The sequence below is a fragment of the Acinonyx jubatus genome, chromosome E1, assembly GCF_027475565.1.
Source record: "Acinonyx jubatus isolate Ajub_Pintada_27869175 chromosome E1, VMU_Ajub_asm_v1.0, whole genome shotgun sequence".
NCBI lineage: Eukaryota > Metazoa > Chordata > Mammalia > Carnivora > Felidae > Acinonyx > Acinonyx jubatus.
Genome location: NC_069397.1, coordinates 24,770,485 through 24,785,248, shown reverse-complemented (window position 1 = coordinate 24,785,248; position 14,764 = coordinate 24,770,485). Strand labels below are relative to the sequence as shown.

The following is a 14,764-nucleotide window of genomic DNA, read 5'->3' as shown; positions in this document are numbered from 1 at the left end:
ATTAGATCATGACCTGAGCTGAAATCAGGAGTCAGATGCTTGACCAACTGAACCACCCAGGCGCCCCCTGCCCCACCCACCCACCCCCCGCCAAGCATCCCATGCCAGAGTTTCTTATTAGAGTCATGAAAATATTCTGAAGTTGCTTGTGGTGATGGATGCACAACTCTGAATATACTAAAAACCACTGAATTTGTACATTTTAATGGGTGAATTGTGTGGTATGAATCATATTTCAGTAAGAGCTATTTGAAAAAATAAAATGTAATAGCTAGTATTAGAACATAGTCATTGACATTAAAACTCAGTAGACAAGTTAAACAGCACATTGGACACAACAAAAGTGACCATTAGTGAATTGGAAGACAGATATGAGAAAATTAATAATTACCTGGCAGATGGGGATAGAAGACTTGGAGTTATTTGAGAGGAACTGGTAGATAAAATAGGCAGATAGCTTACCTTCTGTTTGGTGAGAGGGGCCATAAACAAACAACCAAACACATCAGATGAGAATACTTGCTATGTGAAGAAGAATAAAATAAACTAAGAGTAAAGAACTATAGTAAATTTTTTAGGGACTTTTGTATAGGCTTGTCTGGAGAGGCTTTTCATTGAAGAGTAAGCCATGGATGGATATTCAGGGGCAGAGTATTCTGTAGAGACGGTAAAGCAAGTGCAAGAATCTTAGGTGAGAGTATGCTTTTGCATATTCAGAAAACTGCGATGCCTTTGTGTTTGGAGGGCAAGGAGAGGGCTGTTTCTGAGAATGTAGATGAGGTTGGAGAAGCAGCCCCAGTGAAAGATCATGTTGAGACTTGTAGGCTGCAATAACAGTTTCACAGTTTATTCTGTGGGAGATGGAAATCTGTTGGATGCCAAAAGTTCAGTCCACAACAGATTGGAAATTTAAAAAACAAAAACCAGCACCCTTTACCACAGATAGTTTTAGAAATTCCATCGGTATTACATTATAAATTGTGATTTTTTAAAAAATGCTTTAATTATTTGTAACTAAAAAATGCCAGAATATATCTGTCTGTATTGCAGATTTCATGCAGAAAGAGCTATTGGTATCATTACCCACATTCTACCTGAAGATCATCTTCTTTTGGCTTCTTCAAAGAGGGTGAAAGGTACCCTTTACAATTAGTCTCCAATATATGTGTGTATATATATATATTTTTAGATTTCTTTTGCTGTCAGTTGTAATATATGTCTAGTCTCATATTTTTTTTAATGATATATGGTATATGTTAAGACTATTTGTTTCCTTGGGTAGTAGCATAGGATTAGACTATATCTACATATTACTAAGATAGCCAGGTCACTGATTTAATGTATCTGCCTGCAGCTCTACTTAAGAATCTCCAGTAGTTCATAGTAAAAAGGTTAACTTCTCTCATATAGTATTTTTAATAAGCCAGAATATCTTTTGTCTCTTTTTTCTTTCTTCCTCCCTCCCTTCCTCCTTTTCCTCTCTGTCATGCCTTCATTCATTCATTTCTTTTGAGAGGAGGATGAAAGAATAGCACATGATTATTGCACAGTAACATGGATAGCAGACTATAGATGAGTTTTTACATACCTTCAACTTTATAGTGCAGGATTTTGAAACACAGCTTTATATCAGGTTACCCTTTATGTTGCAGGACTCTTACTAAATACCACTTTCTTCTCTTCTTTTTTTAAAAATTTGTTTTAATGTTGATTTATTTTAGAGAGAGAGACACAGTGTGAGCGGGGAAGGGGCATAGAGAGAGAGGGAGACAGAATCCAAAGCAGGCCCCAGGCTCTGAGCTGTCAGCACAGAGCCTGATGAGGGCTCGAACTCACAAGCCATGAGATCATGACCTGAGCAGAAGTTGGGCACTTAACTGACTGAGTTCCCCCAGGTGCCCTGACTTTCTTCTCTTCTTATTTTCACTTTTCTTCTAATCACCACCAAAGCCCTTTCATTGAAAGCATTTATTTTGCCAGCATGATTGGGCCACTAGTGTAATGCCATGCATATTGGAGAAGTTTTTACCTTAATTCTGGAACTGGTTCTTTTTTCTCTCTAGGTTTGCATTTTTAAGAAGCACAAGTAATACATATTTAATGTAAAAATTAAAAGTTAGAGAAAAAAGAAAAATAATAAGTTAAAGGTTATATTTGGTTAAGGTTAAATTTCTGAATCTTTCCAGATTCAGCATTTTGGTGAATATTTTTTATACTGTTTTTCCCCAAATTATGAAATGAATGAACTTTTTTAGTTGTATTTTGCTTTTTTCACTTTATACATTGTGAACATGTTTTCATTGCAGTACATGCGGATATATATCCTTTTCTAATGTTTTTAACCTCACCTCTATTATTTGTCCTTTATATTGTTTTTAACCTTTTGTTCTTTAAAAATGCTATAATGGGGGTGCCTGGGTGGCTCAGTCAATTAAACATCTGACTTTGGCTTGGTTATAATCTCACGGTTCATGAGTTCGAGCCCCCACTTTGGGCTCTGTGCTGACAACTCAGAGCCTGGAGCCTGCTTCAGATTCTGTGTCTCCCTCTCTCTTTGCCCCTTCCCTGCTCATACACTGTTTCTCTCTCTCTCTCTCTTTCAAAAATAAACATTAAAAAAATTTTTTTAATGCTATAATGAACTAAACTTCTTTTACTTTTGTGCATATGGACAATTTTCCTAGAAATAAAATCACCTCGTAAAAGAATATGTATTTTTAAGACTTTAAGTGGAATTTGAAAGTCTTGTATGTGACTTTGAAATTGCACTGTCTTCTTGCCTGATTTAGTTGGTCAAATGAGTAGGAGGAAACCAGTTCTTTCTGTTGTATTTGGTTAAAGGTTATATTTTATAAAGTTTGGCTTCAAAATGTTCAACAGTACTTAGGTACTCCTTGACACAGTTTCATAACTTTAAAAATTTTGCCTTTTCCTCCTTGTCTTGGATTGCTTTACATAAGAAATTCACATTGGCAAAATATAACACTCTAGTAAAGCAGAAATTAATTCTGCAAAATATTTGATGTGTACCATTGTTTTTAAATTCGAAGTTCATTATACTATCCGAAGTAGAATGACCCTCCCCAAAGTATATTTTTTCATTAAAGTGGAATATTTTCATCTTTACCAGTTCTAAACCATAACCACAAACATTTGTTGAATTTAATTTTAAATTATATGCTCTGATTAGCTTTGATGGTTTTATTTACGCTAATTTTATTGCTTTCTTAATCAGCTCTTATTTTAGAGGAGATTGCAATTGACTGTCATAATAAAGAAACTGAACAGAGGCTGCTTCAAGAAGCTCATGATTTGCACCTGTCTTCACTCCAACTAGCTAAAAAAGCTTTTGGGGAATTTAATGTACAGACTGCAAAACACTATGGAAACCTTGGAAGACTTTACCAGTCAATGAGGAAATTTAAGGTAAAAGCCTGTTTTACTACATTTTTCTCTTACTAAATTATTTTAGGTAATAAAGTCCAGTCTTAAATAACAAGTCTTAAATAATACATCATCAGTAATCTTAACTATTTAAGTGTACATTTATTGGGGTGCCTGGGTGGCTCAGTCAATTAAGCATCCTACTTCGGCTCAGGTCATGATCTCATGGCTCGTGAGTTCAAGCCCTGTGTCAGGCTCTGTGCTGACAGCTTGGAGCCTGGAGCCTGCTTCAGGGTGTGTCCCTCTCTCTCTGCCCCTCCCTCACTCACCCTCTGTCTCTGTCAAAAATGAATAAACTTTAAACAATTTTTAAAAATAACAGAGTGTACATTTATTTTACTCCTACTTTATTCCATGAAAAAATTGAGAAGATAGCTAGTGTAAAACAACAGAGTCAAAATATAAACAAAATTCAAAATCCAGACCCTGGAAAAATAAGAATACACCAAAAACCATAAAGGCAATTATGGTTATTATAGTTAGACTATAACTATATAGTCTATAGTTATAGACTATATAGCTAACTATATAGACTATATAACTATAGACTATATAGCTAACAGCGGGGCATCAGGCTGGTATACAGGGAATGTCAGATACTAAGGTGTTATTAATTGTAATGATAAAAATTTACTGAATTCTCTTTTAGAATTTTGGGGTATAAATTCTTAATCAAGTGTATGCCTATGTGAATGAATGTACTATAGTATGGGGTTTCTTAACAAGGTTCAATTAAATCTGGGATCATGTTAACAAATAATTTTCATTTTAAAAGGTTTTAATGTTAATTTCTTCTAATAATTTTTTATTACCAGGACAAGTTTTCTCATCATTTTTGGCATAGGACACTATTACTGTCATCAACTAAGTGTGTAACTTCCCAAAGTAGTAATGCTGCGCATAGGCGACTTTTGGATTAACATAGTATGGTTTCTGATCTGATTATGTTATGCCATCCATGTTTTTGGCATTTAGAAGAATCTTGCTTGTTGGGTAAGAATTGTTAACATAAGAAAGAATATAATCTAATGCTAATACAGCTTCATTTTTTTTCAGGAAGCTGAAGAAATGCACATCAAAGCAATTCAGATTAAAGAGCAACTTCTTGGTCAAGAAGATTATGAAGTAGCCCTTTCCGTGGGACATCTGGCTTCTTTATACAATTATGACATGAATCAGTATGAAAATGCTGAGAAACTTTATTTGCGCTCTATAGCGATTGGTATGTTATTTTAAAATTTTGTTAGTCGACTGATTAGAAATCAACATATCAACATGTCCCATATGTTGTGTAGGGAAGTGTAATTACTAAGACTTCAATGAGTTTAGAGCTGCTAAGGATATCCAGAAACCACTCAAAACTCATCTGAAACATTTGCTAAAGATGATTTATTGATGTTGAAGCCAGTAGCAAGAAGTATGACAGTTTAGGCAGAGTGTCAAGGATAGGCAAAAGCAGTAATTCTAAACTATTTGTGTAGTTACTGCTCCCTCCGCCTCCCTTTTCCTGACTTTTAACATCATAGATCAGGTTTACCTGTTTTTGATAAAATAGAATCATACAATGTACGTTTTTATATGTCTGGTTTCTTTTGGTGAACGTGAATTGTGAAATACATCTGTGTTGTTCCATATCACTGTTGTTTATTAATTTCCAGCGCTATATTTTATTGGGTTAGTATATCATTATTTATCCATTTTGCTGTTAATGGATATTCAGAACATTTGGTTTCCATTTTCAGGCCTTTTACAAAATAAGATACTGTGGCCATCATCTAAGGTGCCTGTTAAAATTCTTCCCTGTTTTGGGGCACTTGGCTGGTTCAGTCAGTAGAGCGTGAGTTTGAGCCCCATACTGGGGGTAGTGATTACTTAAAAAAAATTCTTCCCTATTTTTATATTGAATTGCCTATCATTCCTTATTGGTTTATAGAAGATCTTTATATACTATGGATGCAGCAAGCCCTTTGTTGGTTATATGTTTTGCAGGTAGATAACTTTCACTCTGTTGCTTGTTTCTAAATGGTGCCTTTCAAAGAACAGAAGTTCTTAATTCTAATGTAATCGAATATATTTATCTTGTCTGTGGGTACACAATCTCATTAGTTTCTCATTTATCCTAGGAAATAAAACCAAGCCATCCTATTTAAAGAATTGAACTTGTGTTGTCTTTAAGAACCTCTTGTTGCTTCATTATTTGAGCTTTCTTTCTTTCTTTCTTTCTTTGTGTGTGTGTGTGTGTGTGTGTTACTTTCAGGGAAGAAACTGTTTGGTGAAGGCTACAGTGGACTAGAATATGACTACCGAGGTCTCATTAAACTTTACAACTCCATTGGGAATTATGAGAAAGTGTTTGAATATCACAACGTTCTGTCTAACTGGAACCGGTTGCGAGATCGTCAGTATTCGGTGACCGATGCTCTTGAAGACGTCAACACCAGCCCCCAGTCCACTGAAGAAGTGGTACAGTCCTTCTTGATTTCTCAGAATGTGGAGGGACCGAGCTGCTGAGGGAGTACCTCAGTTAACTAATTTACCTTTTCCCAGATTCCAGGGAATTCATACTGTGAAATCAAAACCATGTTGTTTTTTGGGGCTGGAATTTGCATTGAAACACTGGTCCAGTCCATTGACCCTATTTGGGTGATCCCTATCTTGCAGAGTGTCCGTAGGAATAAGCATATATTCAGTTATATTCAGCATGTACCGCATGTATAAGTAGTCTGGCCCATATTTTCAACCTAGTAGAACAAACAACAGGAAATCTTTTTGTTGTTTTTTTTTTTTTTTTCATTTAAAAAAATAATTCATTTTGCAGAAAGCCTGAAAAGAACCCCTAAATAAAACTATTTAAGAGTTTAAAAGAGTTGCATTCTTATTACATAAGGATGATTTTAACAACTTTTTAACATATAATTCTTCCTTGTGGAGGTATTCAATACTGTATTGTAAAGAAATTTTATGGGGAAAATCTTTATATGCAGTATGGAAAAGGTAACACAGTGCTGATAGAAGAGGGACATCCTGACTTGGGTTTGGCCACCTTACCCACGGAAGTGGATACAACCACTCCAGAGCTCTCTTACGGGAAGGACTGTCAGATTCATCTGAACTGGACCAGTGTTGATCTGTAAATCATAGAAAAGCTGACAGACCAGCACTTTTATTAACCCTTTGGTTGTGTTGGGGTTTTTTGGTACAACAATGCAAGATGCTCTGATAGCATTTGCTGACAGGACCAGGAGGACCTAAAATGGACCAGCCTAATCTAGAAAGGGGTTATTTGGACCAGAGGCTTTAGGTTATTATTTTAGCCCCTGCATATACTTTTTTCAGTAGAATGTTTCATTTAGATATATGATGAAAAGTAATAATGCAAAACTTATATTCATGTAATTAGACACCAAACTTGAGAAATTTGGCAATTTCAGTGGCATATCTTTAGTCAGTGTGCACAGATGGCAGTGCCATAAGCAAGTCTATAAATATCTGCCGCAACCAACCCCCTCATTTTAAATGTTACCCTAATAATCAGTGCAATTAACAAGTATATTGGCTAAGAGTCATGAAATAATAGCTCATGTTTGGGAGGGACTTTTAGGTTCATGGGGATTCATGGAAAAATGAATGCCCAAAAGAAGCAATTCTTCTGAGATCCTTTGTTTTTATGGTAATAATAGTACAACTGGGTCGTTTTATTTGAACTTCAAGAGTCAAATACAAAGATCCCCTAATTATATATCTATTTCACTAACTTGTCTTCCTTTTATTGGGTTTTGATTTTTTAAATTTTAACCCAGTCGGGTTATTTAATGTTGAGGTAATTAATACTCAAATTTGGGAAGTTGTAACATGTAGCAATTCAAGAAACAAAAGGTCTTTTGCTGTTACCTCAGTTCTTATTATAGTGGCCTATTGGGTGCCTCTATAGTTAAGAATCAGGGTTTTCCCCCCTATTTTCAGGGGTTCATGACTTGGCTGTTAGAGATGTTGCTCTTGGCTAATGCTTGGAGTAGTCTGTGGGTGAGTGAATGTGTGTTGAATTTTGGTTTTCTTTTAACATGCACGTTGGGGTTGGAGGGGGGAAGAAATCTAAACTGTCTGCCACATTGAGTACAGAAAAATTAATTAGAGATTTTAGATCAATTTGATTTTAAACACTTTTGAACTTCGCAAATCTAATCTTGTTTAAAACTATTATTTGCAGTCTTGTTAGTTATGAGCCAGTGTTTTTAAGACCCCAGGAGGGGATTGACTGGGGGAGGTACGTAAAGAGATGAAACAAGCCTGGACCCTAGGATTATAACTATGATTTCAAAACCTTAGTTTATTCCTCAAATTGAATTAGTTTCTTTTTAATTTTAAAAGGAGTACATTGGCACACCTGCATCTCCCCTCCCAGCTCATTGCAGTCTAATGCCAAGAGGCACCTCTGTTAATTACCAAATAGTCTGTGACCAAGGACTAACATTTTTTAAGTTACTCAGCTCTATCCTCGTGGGCCTATATATTTAATACCTCCAAAGATATTTTCAGGATAGGCTTTGTATACTTTTGTTGGTTATTTAGAGTCCTGTGGTATGTTTGTGGTATAGGAATGTCATGGTAAATTGTTTTTCAATAAATATTTTGAAACTCACGTTTCCATACGAAGTTTTTTTTTTTTTTGTAATCTGTATTTTTTGGTTTTGTGCACATACAGCATTTCCTATGATAAAATCAAGCAAATGACTTAAGGCCTCATCCTCTCTTAATTCAGTTTGAGCTATAAAGCAACATGATATTTAGAAGCCTAAGATCACAGGGTGATAATGTTAAGTGGCAGCCAGTTTTTCTAAAAACCATTGGTAGTTTCCCTTTATTACCACTGCTTTAATGTAGTGTTCTGTAAATCTGTTTGGTTTAATGCAAACACTGTAGGTTGAGAAAAGAGATTGCCAGTTTCTGTTAATGATCTAATAATATGTTATTAATTCTGGTTCTAATGAATAATACCCTTATGATTTTAAGTGTGGGATTTATCCTTTTCCTAGGGATGTTTAGGGTAAATTAGAGAGGTGAATGTCACCATGATTTATGGGGTTAAAAAGAATCTCAAAGAAAGAAAAGAATAAAATTTACCTCACAATAACCAATAGCTTGCACAAGCTTTTCACATAGGGTAGGGTTAGGTGTAAGGAAGCCTAAACCAACCTAAAGATATTTCTGAAAGTTCAGCAAAATAATAAAGGGCCTTTGGTCTCATTCTTCCTGACTTTCATTTCTTTCCTCTTACCCAGTCTTTTTCCTAAAGTTTGGTGCTATTCAAGTTGGGTGCATCAGGGGGCTCTACATATACTCATGTGCTACAGATTGTCAGTCACTCCAGCATCCAGTGTAATAGAACTGATTGGGTTTTTTAGAACACCATATTTAAGGGTTCCCAAAGCTGACTTTGCCCAAAGCTTTAGGACCTCTATTGTCATCAAAGCTCTGTCTCTGCTTGGTTAAAAACAAACTCACCATTGCTCTGTAGTAACCCTTGTGCAGTATGCGCTCATTAGTGAAAATAAAGGATTTGACAAAGGCCTTTGTTCCCAGCCTGTTTGGGAAGAGTTCATAATGTTGTGAAAATTAAGTACATAGGCTGCAATCTTATACATAAATGGGAGTGCCATTTGGTAGCTCCTTACGTGCAAACAGAATGCTGAACAGTAAACACACCTGAAACACAATTGAAGCTTGTGGCCGTACTTTACGAATTGAAACAACGGTTTGCTTAGTAGCAGGTATTCTTAACTGCCACTTGGTCCTTATTTTTCTCCCCAGAATTTGTAGCCTTGCTGCTTGCAAACTCTTCCTTTCCTGGATGGCAAAGTTACTACTGGAAAAATACTTATTTATATAAGTATAGACTTTTTTAAGAGTTTTATTTTTGCTTTAAAAATTAATGTATATATTTCACCTCTTGGCTTTGGAGGACCTCAGTTCTTGCTAGGAAAAAGAAAATTTTTTAATCTGACACTTGGATTACTATCCAGCTTGAACACTAGTAGTTGTATTGTCCACAAATCTCAGGAATGTGTTAGGCAGAAAACTGGTTTTACCCTGTTGGTGATCTGAAGGAATGTGCTTTAGGATTTATTAAATAATACTATTCTTTAATTGCAATCCTAGGTATCTATAGCATGAGTGGCCTTAGTGAGTTTGTTGAAGTGCACATTTTTTTCAAAAGTAAAATTTAAGATTAAAAATATATGCTATATATAGATATCTAGAAAACCTGGTTTGTGGTGCACAAATTAAGTGTTGGATCACTAAATAACTGTTGCAGGTACCATTTGTGTAACATTACTCATTTCTGTATATTCCTTTTATGGAAAGATATGTTGCCATGGTAACTAAAACTTTTCAATTTAGTTCTACTTTTATGATGTGAATGAATGCTACATTTTATTAAATATTACCAAGTCAGTACTATTTTTATACTTTATTAAGCAACAGGGGATTTTAGGTTAGTAGACTCAAAAGCTCTTAATGAAACAAATTACTAACAATTCTTTACCTGAAAATCCCCATGAATAGTGCCACAGTAATTTCTATAGAAATATCTAGGGTCATTGATAGATTTTTTTAAGACGATTCTTCATTGTGTCAGAATGACCTTTCATATCATCCTTAACACAAACTTGTAGTGCCCACCATTATGTGTAACCATTGAACCATACTAAGTATGTTTGTAACCAGCATTGTGATATATTCTGTACTTGTATTGCTAAAAATGAATTATTGACCTAATAAATATAGTGTTCCTGCATTCATAGTGTATCTGTTTCCAATGTAGTTGTGATCGCTTTTGGTCAGGACTTGGGATTATTATTGCAGCCTGTCTTTATTAGAGAACAGTGTGAGAGAAGCTGTTGGAACCAGAACAAAAGTGCTCTTGTTCAAGAAAAATAAGATGTGTGGCAGAGGAGACACATGGTAACTGCATCTGGAGATGGTGCTCACGAAGGTACTTGGAAAAGACAAGGTAGTACTTAATGCAGGAGGTGTTTAGTCTTTACAAAAGTAACTACACCATTTTCCCTAGTCTTCTATCTCTGAAGCTGAAGGCGGGTGAGGAGACCTGATGAAACTCTGCTGGCAATAGTGGAGAGAACCCTGGATTTGGGTTTCAGTTCCAGCTCTGCCTCTGAGCAGTAAGAATCTGAGATACGTCATTATGAGCCTCTTTGTGTTTCATTTCTTCATATGAATGGGGGGGGGGTGTCAAAATAGGTCTTTTAAAACATCTGCCATGAAACAACATGAATCTTAAGCACTCAGAACAGCAAGTACAGGAAATGACACCAAATTTTAAATTACTATTAAGAAAATTAACATTTAAAAAATTCCACCTTCACTTGCAATAGCACTGGTTTTATCTCGACTGCCACCTTCAGTGATACTTGTAAAATTTTTCCTTTTACGTTCCATGACTTTGAACATGCTGTTCTCTCTTGTATGGAATCTCATTTTCTGCCTAAACTTTAATTCATCTGTCAACCTCAAAGGACAAGGAAGCCTTCCCTGAAACTTCCCTGAGTTGCCTCTTCTTGATACTTAAGCAGCATTTTATTTAAAGCTTTGCTAAAGCCATTACCATATGATCGTGTAACTCAAGAATTAAAACTTCCCAGCTTATAAACATTGCTGATTTGTGTGTTTAACAAATTTAACATAGAGTTTACTCCTTGACAGATACTCTTCTTTTTTTAGAGAGAGAGATTTTGTGTGTGTGTTTTGTTTTTTTGGAGAGAGAGGGCTCAAGTGAGCAAGGGGCAGAGAGAGAGAGAGAATATCGTAAGCAGGAGTTTAAGCTCGACATGGAGCTCAGTCCCACAACACTGGGATCACTACCTGAGCTGAAATCAAGGGTCGGACACTCAACTGACTGAGCCACCCAGGTGCCCCTGACATACTATTCTAAGTGTGTTAGCAAACCACACTCACTTACTTTATAGACATTTATTTTTGTAGTTTGAAAATTCAAGGCAAACTCATCAGTATATATATCCAAAATATATAAAGAACTTCTACAACTCAGTACCAAAAAACAATCCAATTGAAAAATGGACAGAAGACATGAACGGATATTTCTTCAAAAAAGACATACAGATGGCCAACAGACACCTGAAAAGATGCTCAACATTATCATCGGAGAAATGCAAATCAAAACTACAATGAGCTATCACATCACACCTGTCAGAATGTGTGCCTGGGTGGCTCAGTCAGTTGAGCAACTGACTCGATTTCAGCTCAGGTCATGATCCTGGGGTTGTGGGATTGAGTTCTGCATGGGGCTCTATGCTGAGCATGGAGCTGCATAAGATTCTCTCTCCCTCTGCCCCTTTCCCCTGCTCACGCTCTCTATAACAAAACAAAACAAAACAAAACAAAACAAAACCCAGAAACAAGCATTGGCAAGGATGCAGAGTAAAAGGAACCCTCTTGGGGCACCTGGGTGGCTGTCTTGGTTAGGAATCCAACTCTTGGTTTCGCTCAGGTCATGATCTCACCATTCAAGTTCAAGCCCAGCATCAGGCTCTCTGGAGAGCCTTACAACGTGGAGATTCTCTTGCTCCCTCTCTTTCTGCCTCACGCACCCACACATGCATTGTCTCTCAAAAATAGATGAATAAACTTTAAAAAAGGAACCCTCTTAACATTGTCCATGGAAACACAAATTGGTGCAACTATTGTGAAAAACAGTATGGAAGTTCCTCAAAAAATTAAAAATAGAACTACCCTATAATCCAGGAATTGTACTACTGGGTATTTACCCAAAGAATACAAAAACAATCAAAGGGATATGTGCTCCCTGATATTTATTGCAGCATTATTTATAATAGCCAAACTATTGGAGCAGCCCAAGTGTTCATCAGTAGATGAATGGATAAAGAAGATGTGATATATAGATATATAGATATCATGAGATTGCATCACATATATATATATATATATACACATATATATATGAATATTATTCAGCCATAAAAAGGAATTAAATCTTGCCGTTTGCAACAACATGCATGGAGCTGGAGAGGATAATGCTAAGCAAAATAAGTCAGAGAATGACAAATATCCTAGGATTTCACTCATGTGGAATTTAAGACAAACGAGCAAAGGGAAAAAAAAAAAAAAAGACAACACAGTCTCTTACTATAGAGAACAAACTGTTGGTTACCAGAGGGGAGGCAGGTGGGGTACTGGGGGAAACAGCAGATCAGAATTAGAGTACACTTATGATAAACCAAATAACATGCCAGTTAAACATTAATAGGAATGTGGTTAGATAATCATAGATTCAGTTAATGAACAATATGCAGAAGATCAAACGATTGAAATGATTAAAATACCAAACTGTATGTTTATGTAGAAATAACCAAGAAACATGAATATAGGAAAAGCCCATGGTAAATAACTAGTGATTATGTAAACAAAAAACCCATACATATTTATGTAAAAATATATGTGAAACCATTTTTCTCAAAGTATATTCATTATAAAAATATATTGACAATGATCACCTTTGGAAAGAAGGAGTAGGGGTAGAATTCTAATAAGGGAGGAAAAACTTTTCATTTTGTAACTATCTTTACATTTTAAATATTTTTACTAAGAAAAATTCTTGTAACTGTATAACCAAGAGATAACTACATTTAAAATACTGGCACATTTCTCTCTCTTTTTTTCCTGTATATGTGTATTTCACATTTCATTCATGTTTCATATGCATTTTGGTATCCAGCTTTATTTCTATCAAACTGTTTCCCTACACTATTATATATGGAAAATGTTATTTTTAATGACAACATAGTATACCACCATGTGGATGGACCATAATCTATTTAATGCATCTTCTATTGTTGGAAGTGTTATCTATTGCTTTACAGCAAATTACCCCCAATTTAATGGCTTAAACAAAAAATATTTATGAATTAACAATTCCTATGGAACTGGAATTCAGGAATGGCTTAGCTGGGTGGTTCTGACTTAGGGTGTCTCGTGAGATTGCATCAAGATGGCACCGGGACATCTGGGTGGCTCAGTTGGTTAAGCATCCGACTTTGCCTCAGGTCATGATCTCACAGTTCATGAGTTCGAGACCCATGTTGGGCTCTGTGCTGACAGCTCAGAGCCTGGAGCCTGCTTTGGATTCTGTCTCCCTCTCTCTCTGTCCCTCCCTCATTCACGCTGTCTCTCTCAAAAATAAAAAGGTTTTCAAAAAAAGATGGTATGAGGGTTGCAGTCATCCTAAGACTGGTCTACAACTGAAGGATCTATTTCCAAGATCTCTCCCTCTCATGGCTATTGGCATGTCTTAGTTCATTGTCACATGAGCTCTCCATAGGGCTGTTTGAGTGTCTTCATGACATGGCAACTGACATCCCCCAGGACAAGTGATTCCAACAGAGAGCAAGACAAAAGCCACAATATCTTTCGTGATCTACCTGGAAGTCACACTGACCATTTTCACCATATTCTGTTCATTAGAAGTTGGTCACTAATGACAGTTCACACACAGGGAAGGGGAATTATTCCCATGCCTTGGAAGGAGCAGTATCAGAATTTGTGGATATACTTTAAAACCACCGTACTAGAGTTTTCCCCTATTGTAATTACCTCTCTTAATGATTATGCTTGACACTAAAGCTTTGTGCACATCTCAGATTCATGTCTTATAAATTCCTCATAATGGAGTTGCTGAGTCCAATTTTGACACACAGTGCCAGGTTGTATTAATTTCCATTCAGGTTGTAATATATCAGAATTCTTATATTTCCACACCCACAGCAACTCTGGGCTTTATAATTTTTTTCATTGCCAGTGTGATACAAAGAATCTCATTCTTTTCATTTGCATTTCTTGGATTAGTGCAATAAGATGATGTGTTTTAGGTTTGTGAACCACTGACTTTTCAGAGACTTAACTCAGAAGTCTCCTGCTGGCAAACAATGCCCCTGTATCAGTCTTTTTTTTTTTTTAATGTTTTTTTAATGTTTATTTACTTTTTGAGAGAGAGAGAGAGAGAGAGACAGAGCACGAATTGAGGAGGGGTAGAGAGAGAGAGAGGGAGACACAGAAGTCAAAGCAGGCTCCAGGCTCTGAGCTGTCAGCACAGAGCCTAACGCGGGGCTTGAACTCACGAACCACGAGATCATGACCTGAGCTGAAGTCGGACGCTTAACCAACTGAGCCACCCAGGCACCCCATCTCCCTGTATCAGTCTTATGTGCATCAAGAGCATTTCCTTATTCCAGAACATCTTCCATGACTCTGATACTCCTGTTCCAGT

General features: G+C 36.3%; 2 protein-coding genes across 3 annotated transcripts in view; one reads left to right on the top strand and one right to left on the bottom strand.

The window, feature by feature from the left end:
• The window catches only part of APPBP2 (amyloid beta precursor protein binding protein 2), a 47,563-nt gene extending 41,328 nt beyond the window's left edge, over positions 1-6,235 (top strand). Inside the window, exons 10-13 of the mRNA XM_015078455.3 lie at positions 1,051-1,136; positions 3,236-3,426; positions 4,501-4,666; positions 5,702-6,235. Coding sequence (XP_014933941.1) covers positions 1,051-1,136; positions 3,236-3,426; positions 4,501-4,666; positions 5,702-5,955 — 697 coding nt within the window. The 3' untranslated portion in view covers positions 5,956-6,235. The remainder of the gene's footprint in view (positions 1-1,050; positions 1,137-3,235; positions 3,427-4,500; positions 4,667-5,701) is intronic.
• CHCT1 (CHD1 helical C-terminal domain containing 1) overlaps positions 1-14,764 on the bottom strand; it is a 72,043-nt gene that overhangs the window by 40,590 nt on the left and 16,689 nt on the right. The window lies entirely within an intron of this gene.